The following is an 8,305-nucleotide window of genomic DNA, read 5'->3' as shown; positions in this document are numbered from 1 at the left end:
CCCCGGGAGCCTCAAAACCAAAGCCAGCCCACAGATCAGAAAAAATAACTACAGCCTCCCTCTAATGCCTTCGTATACATCGGGCTCAATCCTGCACGCTCCAGCAAGGGAACAGTAAATCAAAGCTGCCCTGAACATCCAGGTGCTGCCATTCAAAGCCCGTGTGCAGCCCTTAATGGCATAGCAAATTCATCTGCAGCCACATAGGCAGGCACAATCCCCTGCCTTGCTTTTTTAGCAAGGGCTTGAGCTCAGCCCTGGGGAAAGGCTGGGTAGGACGAGCAGGAAGGCTCAGGGAAAGGACACACCCCCCCCGGCTGCCCGCTGCCTGCACTAACACTCGGCAAGGCACACCAGAAACGACAGGGCACACTCATGCTGCTCCTCACCAGCAGCTCCCCCAGCCCTGTCCTGGCTTCAGTTAGGGCAGGGAAAGGGCTCCAAGCAGCGAGCGATGCCCTGGCAGGGGCAGTACGTGGCAAGCAGCCCTGCCTGCCAGGGCCACAGCATGGTATTGCCGCCCATCTGCTCAAGAGGAAGGTCTCACCTGCCGCTTCTCAGGCACCCAGTTGGTTTCTCACCATTTCTGTGCACAGTTTGGCTCTGCTAGGAAGATGCCCGGGGATGAGGAGGGAATAGCAAGTGGGAAGTCCTCACGGAAAGCACCAAGACTGACAATAGCACAGGCAGATGCTGTACTTAGCTGCTCATGAAAACAGGAGTCCTGCATCTGCACATGGCCACATGCACCAGCCCCTAAAGGACCCCTTGAAACCACGAGGAAAGAGCTGCTCCACCAGCCATGCAAGCACTTGGGGTCAGGGGGTATCTCTGTCCATCCCTGATTGCTTTTGTGCAAGCAATCGCCTCAGCAGGTAACCCACCATTTCACCGACTTCACAGATTGTCCCAGGCCCTAGTCTCCCAGCTGAAGGACTCTGACTCACCTGAGGCCTTTGGGCAACAGCTGTCGGAGCTGCCGTCGCCTCCCACCTCAGCAGAGCGGGGAGTGCTCCTTACTCCGAAGCAAAGCATGCCAGTGCCCCTGATGCCAGAGCTGCAACAAACTCCCTGTTAAGAACTGGAGTCTGGAATGGGGTTCAGAGGCTCCTGAAAGGGCATTTTGAGACTCTTTGTATCTTTTACTCAAACACATGCAAGAACATGCGGTCCCCAGAGATAGTGTACCCATAAACCTCCTTACAGCTATATTGCTGTAAGGAGCCAGTCTCTGGAGCTAGGGAGGAGCTGCACTTGGGAAACACACAGTGTGTGAGCAGCCTTTATCACCCAGAGAGCAAACACAGGGCATCTACAACCATTTGGAGCTCCTCTACCAGAAGTTCTAGAGAAGATTTCAGTTTCCGCAGCCCACGTAGCAGCTGTGCAGCCTTACAGCTGCACTACCTGGCCCAGAGCAGCAAAATCCTCAAGAGGGCTGTGGGAGAGAGGGATGGACGGGACCAGGAGATGCCCTGCCACTCCTCCTCCTTCGCAAGCACATAGGGATATGCTACAGCATCTGTTCTACACAGAAGCAGCTCATTGCTTTCCTTTGGAGACACTCCTTTGCCCTCCAGGGATCCATCCTCTCCCCAGCCCCATGACAAAACCCACTCAGCCCTTCACTATTGCTTATGATGGCAAAGTGGGGAGTGAGGGAAGAGCCTCAGCATTGCTCCTGCCTCTGCCCTGTATTTTCTTACAAACATCCCGCATGAGGTGAGTCGGTGGTTCTGATGGTTTTAGACAGACCATTGCTGACATGACACAGCCTGACCCAACCCCCGCGACTCCTCCATGGCTGGGACCATCTCCCACTAGGTCATTGAGGCTGTCTGTTTTCAGCTGTGTTTTGAAATGGCTGAACTAAGATGCTGGAGGCTCCCAGGTATCCCAGTTCACATTTAAAAAGCAGGATTTCCAAGGACTTGAAACCCTATACTACCTCTGGAAGCATGGACAGGCAAGCAGACATGGGAGAAAAATAAAGTAAAAGGTTCTGCCAACAGAAGCAGCAGGCACAGACTCTGCAAACACAGAGAAAGCCTCCCAAAATAAGTAATCATCCTGGCAGGACAGCAGAAGAGAACAGTCCCCATATGCTGATTTCTGCCTCAGCATCCTATGGAAATCATGCCTGCTTACAACCCCCCGGAGCCCGAGGGACCAGTTCCAAGATCCCAGGAAGAAATCAAAGGAAAGTACCCAGCTTGCTGCTGAGAGCCCAGGCTGAAAACTAAAATGTAGTGACAGAAAGAAACAATATGGAATATTTCTGTTATGAAACTGGTTTCTGATACACTCTTGAAAGGCAAAACTGGTCACTGGATTCAGCTGGTAAGTTACATTCCTTCAACTACTGGCGTAGCTAGGTACATTGAGGAATAACCAACCCCTTGGACCCCTTAGTGACTTCTCTCTGCCAGATGCTATAACCAACCCAGTTCCACATCCCTCAGGAGAATAGCAGCCAACTTGAACTTTGATAAACCAAGAAGGCAGCCACTTCCTAAATTCACTTGAATACATCCATGGTTTATTTGCTTAAATAAAGGTAGAATTTCGGTTTTACAATTCCAGTTCTGTAGCAATAGCAACAACCGCAGCAGCATGAGTGGACACAGGGAGGCGATGGCTGTTGGCACTGAACTTTGCAACAAAGAGTTCAAAATCCTGGCTCCTTTGGAAATTGTGCGTATCATTTAAAATATACTAAACAATTTAAATATACTATACTTTTTTTTAATGGATTTTTAAAACACATAAGCCTAATAAAATAGTTTCTTTTAAAAAAGTAAACGATCCAATGTCTGTTAAGAATAAAAGATGCTGTGTAACACCCTCCAGCAATACATACCATCTGCACAGCCTGTGCACAATGAGGCTCTTGAGCTTCAGCTATCAGCATCAACACGCACCCAGGGTACTGCAAACAGCGCGCTGCACCCGTGCCTCCTACACCACGGCTTGTTCAGTCTCTGCCCTCTCCCACAGGAGATGCCAGCCCTCACACAGAACCCATGAGATCTGTGTGGGGGAAGCAGCAGTTTCACCTGCTGGGAGGTCCCTCTGCAGCCTCTCTGGCAGGGCCGGGCAGCACACAAGGGCCTGAGCCTGTTCCAGTCCTGGGCCCCTGCACAAACCAGTTCCAGGAGAACGTGTCTGTTCAGAGATGTAAATCAGAACCGCAGGTCACACAGTCTGGAATCTTGAAGGAAATATCAAGCAGTGTTAAACTGAAGAAAAAAAATCTAGAAGCCTGGGGAGGTCAGACATTGGTAAATAAACAGTAACAATAACTTTAATATCCTGTAAAAATCTGTTGCACCTACAGAGGCAGAACCTTCTCTTCTACCTCAAGGGATCGGGTTTTGCAGAGACTGCAAGCACTCCCTATCTATCCCTGTGAATATGAGTGTTCAGTCCCATTTAAAAACCAGATCCCCCTAAAACACTTTGCATTAAAGCTTCAGTCCCTTCCACACATGGCTGCCCCGCAGAGAAGGGCAGCATCACCCTGAGTTCCCCCAGAGGAGACTCCCTGCACGCTCAGAGACTGCTCGGTGATGGGGATTAGCTGTCGCCAGCCAGCACGAGGGCATAGATTGCCCTGCTCTAAAGTACAGCATAAGTGAGGCTGCTCGATTTGAGCTACAAAATTTATCATCCAGTAGCTCATCACAGTGGGAATTGCATTCAGCAGCTAGATGATACGTACTCGGGGAAGCTCTCCCCATGGCAGGCTCCTATGTGCTTATGGGCAAAGTCATAGATCTGGACAAATGCTTGCAGAGGAAGTTGCAGGATATGAGGTTATAATGGTAAAGACAGCAGTCAGCAAGCACTCATCTCTTTGCTACACAGATAGCTTGGAACTAACACCTAGCAGGGGGCAGGACCTGGGGTCAGCAAAGCCTGGTGTCCTTTTCTAGAAGGTTCCTCGCCCCCCGCCCATACCATTTTTCAGCCACCTTGAACAGAGGAGGAACCAGTGCAGCTCTCTCCCCAATGGACTGAACACAGCAGCCATTGACAAAGGCCAGTTAACTGAGTGGACAACCTCTACCAGTAAGGTCTATCATCTGAATTACAGATAAAATGTACTGGATTACCTGTCAGGGAGTAAGGGCCAGGACAACGGCATGAGTTAAATGTGCTCAGCAGCACTGCACCTGACATAACACGTAGTAAAGTGAATGGTTCCACGTTGCAGCATTCAGATGGGAATATCCATGCTAAAGCAACTGAAGATGCTGATCCTTCAGCTAACGAAGCACAGTGATCACTGGCCCCACACACTGAGGGCGTGGATTTAACACCTGACCGCGCATGACTTCCCCAGTCAGCTGCACATCTAACAGACAGCCCACCCACCTACCATCCGGTCTGCTAGAGCATATCATCTGGACATGGTGATTACTTGTGACAGAAACCAGCTGAAGTTTCATGCTCCAGATCTCCTGAACTCCTGAGTAACTCTAAACCCTTTGACATGATCCAGAAAGTGTCCACATTGGTATTTTTCATCCAGGGTTTCAAGGTATGAGAAGCAAGATCCGGTGTTGAGCCTCCACAAGAGACAAGGAAACATGTATTAAACACAAAGTAGACAGTCTCTCCACAAATAACACTCACACAAGACAAAGTTAGAGGTGAGGAAAAACAGACCAGAAATAGGCAGCTATGAAGAAGCAATGGTGTCGCATTCAAACACAGGTCCATCCCTCCTTCATATGTTGCTTCAGATCAAAGCTCTAACAGTTCTCAGCACAATTCCATTTCAGGAGACAATGCACTTATCCCAAACAACAGATACACACATCTCAGCCACTCTATTATTTGGCATTCTCACAGTCACATGGGCTAGAGTCTCTACAACAGGTTTCATTCTGCTGAGCAGACTTTCCTTTGGCAGTAAGGTCATGAGTTTAGTGGGTCTAGTATTTTTTTTGAGTTCAGGACTAAAATACTTCAGAGTGTCTACAGCGCTCTCAGCTTTGTTCTGCAGGCAGTTCTTGGTACAGATCAGACCACTACTGTCTTTAGTGAATTTAAAGGACTTTAACCCAGTCCTTTAAACCCGCTAAAACAGGCAGGATGGAAGCACGACTACACTTACATGCTCTTTTAACAACTCCCTCCTGCAGATACATGCTCTGTGCCCGAAAACTCCAGCCAGGATTCAGATGGTGAGGCCGCAACTCCCCAGTGAGCAAACCACCTATTGTCCTTGTGGCCACTCTCCTCAGAGTGCCCCAGAGCTGCCCGCGCTTATTCCGGATGCAGCTGCCGGCTCGAGCAATGTTCCCGAAGCAGCACCCACTCTTAACAACAGGAAGACCCTGATTTGGAGCTGGAGTGCAGGTCGATTGTGTGGCCCAGCATGCAGTGCTCTAGCTGCTCCTCCACTGCCAGCACCTGTCGCACAGCCTCCTCAAAGGCCACTGCCACATTGGTGTCATCCTTGGCACTAGTCTCCAGGTACGGATAGTTCCCGTTTTCCATGCACCAAGCCTGGGCCTCCTCTGTGCTCACTTGTCTCTCAAGTTTGTCTATCTTGTTGCCAAGGACTACAAATGGGAAGTGTTCAGGGTCCTTCACGTCAGCATAATAGACAAACTCCTTCTGCCAGTTACTGAGGTTCTCAAAGCTCTGCCGGTCGTCCACACTGAAGGTCAGCAGGCAGCAGTCTGCCCCCCTGTAAAAGGGGGTTCGCAGGCTCTTGAATCTCTCCTGTCCCGCAGTGTCCCAAATCTGGAGGGTCACAAAACGTCCATCCACCTCCAGGTCCCGATTTAAGAACTCCACACCAATCGTGTGGAAAGCCTGCGAGTCAAACTTGTTGGTGACGTACCGGTTCATGAGGGAACTTTTCCCAACTCCACCATCCCCAAGGAGAATAACCTTTAAGAGCAAGGACTTCCCACTCATTGCAGCAGGATGGAGGGACGCAGTACCAAGGCAATCTGCAGGGTTCAGAAATAGTACAAAATAGCTGTTTGACTTGTGGATTCTGCAGGAAGTTGCACACGGAAGAACAGAATATGGTATTTCCATCCCCATTTCTGAACAAGTTTTGTATAAAGGAGGTAATCCTTGTAAAATCCTTGTAAAAAGAGAGATTAGAGCTGGAAATTGGACAAGCTTTCAGGCACACAAGTCCTCCATCATGTCCAAAATGGAAGCAGCAGGTCACTAATGTAAGAGCAAGGTGAGAACAACTGTTGAGAGTTTAGTATCAATCATAACACTTCTGGTGAAAACTCTGTATCTGAAAGCTTGTCTCATTTTTCCAAACATACCATCACTAGTTAAACATCACTTCTGGCCTGTGTCCTCAGGCTATCACAGAAACAACAAAATCACCAGGGATCACCATCACCAGGCCTTCCTTTCCACTGTACAATCGCTAGCTAAATAATTTACCCTATCTGACTTGCTCTACTGGAGAGACGCAAAAGATGTACAGACCCAACATCAATACAAGTCATCTGGCAAACCAGTTTGTAATCACCCCAAGAGCGCTGACTCACCTTTCAAGAGGAGCTGCACTTGTTTTCTGCACGTGATCTCTACAGCTCAGAAGAGGTTTCCCAGGCACAGAGACCCAGCTTCTCTGCTGCTCTTTTCTGGCCACGCTTTTCACAGGCCAGTTTGCTAGGGCACAGGTGCAAGTTCACATTGCAACAACCCTACACCACAGGTTCCTTAGTCAGCAGTCGCAAGAGAAAGGCCAAGTGCCAACCAGTTCTCCCCTTCCCAGGGACATTCTGCAAGCAAAGGTAAAGGCCTGACATGGAATAAGAGGTTTGTTTGGCTGCTGTCTGTACTGTACCTGCTTTAGAAATACAGCGCTTCTGTCTCCAAGACTGTCCAGGGAACACCTTCCTCCAGCATAACAGTCACTAAAAAACAAACATCAGTCAGCGAGGTTGCCAGAGCTGTGCTCGGTGCACTGCCTTTCAATTTGTAATGTTGACCCAGGCTGGAAGAACAACAGCAGAGTGCTAGGAAGCTGAAAGTGCAGTACTGATGGTTGGAGTAAAACAGGCAAGAACAAAGCACCAAGACAGAGTTTTCCTTGCCCTAAGTAAAATGGAATACAGTGCATTTCTGACCAGAGCAAAGCCAGTACATTATAGATGCTTAACCCAAAATAAGAAAAGAACAAATTGAAGGAGCTCTGGCACGAGCACACAGGCTATGTAACCCATGTCTCCCCTCAACCCTGGGGACATTGACAGCTTTGATCTGCTTGGCCTGCCTACCCACACACTCTAGAATCTGATCTGAGGATTGAACATATACCTGAATCTGATAACCAGAAGAGTAAGCGAGCTGGCAAGAGCCTGGTATAAAAAAAGATGGGACTTGGCTTGCTTACACCTGCTACCAACATTCCTGGGAAAGGTGTGGAACTGTAGCGCTGCTTAGTGATGACACCACCAGACCAACCTCCAACCAACTGAAGAGCATTCGACACTGCTCAGATCAGCACTCCTATTCCTTCTGGGCCAAAAATCACTTTCTGCTTTAATCATAGAGGGCCCTGTTCAACTTTGTCTCTGCTCTTGTTGCAGCTCTTTCAACCAGTGCTTACCACAAAGCCAAAATCAGAAACTTCTGCTTCAAGTTAGTTCCTGTGGAAAGTGCAGAAACTAACTAAAGGCTCACCAATTTCACTTCCCCTGCACAGAAACACCCCGGATCAAGCACAGCTGACTAACTTGATGGGCCATGGGACATCTGAGAAGCATCTGTGCAACCCAGTAGTTCTAAAGCAAAGAACAAAACGCAAATGTCACAAGAGACAAACAGGAATTGCAGCATAGTTCCTTGGGGCTGATGGCTTTGGGAAACTCTCCCCTGAGCAGGTGAGCAGTTCAAAACCCTTGCTCTCCCTTTTCCAAACCCTTGCTGAGGGGGGTTTAAGATGGTCCCTGCCCCCTTTCACCAAAGCCCTTCCTGACACACGCCACCAGCCCTGACAAGAGTTTCCCTTTGGAAATGGTCTGTTAGCAAGGGACTAGCAGACGTTTTAAAAACGACTAATGGGTTATGCTACGCTACCCCAGGCGGGTCAGCAGACTACTGACAGACATGACTCATGACCCAGCCACAACACCAATGGGCACGCTGCCACCCATGGCACCGACCTTAGCAACGCTGTTTGCAACCTGCGTTCACTGATTAGCCCTCTGCAAGCTGTTTCGGAGGCTAACCTCGATTTGCAGCAAGACTGAAACCCCTCACACAGGACACCAGAACCTGTTTGCTGATAAAAACAGCAGGGTGCATGCAT

General features: G+C 49.1%; 1 protein-coding gene across 1 annotated transcript; it reads right to left on the bottom strand.

Annotated features, from left to right (window-relative positions):
- Window positions 1-4,966: 4,966 nt before the first annotated feature.
- Window positions 4,967-6,902, bottom strand: RAB9B (RAB9B, member RAS oncogene family). The gene is made up of 2 exons (XM_009697602.1): window positions 6,839-6,902; window positions 4,967-5,969 (listed from the first exon to the last, which is right to left on the bottom strand). The coding sequence occupies exon 2, from the start codon at window positions 5,932-5,934 to the stop codon at window positions 5,329-5,331; it is 606 nt and encodes a 201-aa protein (XP_009695904.1). The 5' UTR covers window positions 5,935-5,969; window positions 6,839-6,902; the 3' UTR covers window positions 4,967-5,328.
- Window positions 6,903-8,305: the final 1,403 nt, after the last annotated feature.

The sequence above is a fragment of the Cariama cristata genome, unplaced genomic scaffold (genome assembly GCF_000690535.1).
Source record: "Cariama cristata isolate BGI_N322 unplaced genomic scaffold, ASM69053v1 scaffold38813, whole genome shotgun sequence".
Taxonomy (NCBI): domain Eukaryota; kingdom Metazoa; phylum Chordata; class Aves; order Cariamiformes; family Cariamidae; genus Cariama; species Cariama cristata.
This window is presented reverse-complemented; position numbering and strand designations above follow the sequence as displayed.

What these genes read in the sequence shown, in the direction of transcription:
- RAB9B (XM_009697602.1), bottom strand. Translation starts at nt 5,934, where the DNA reads ATGAGTGGGAAGTCCTTGCTCTTAAAGGTTATTCTCCTTGGGGATGGT.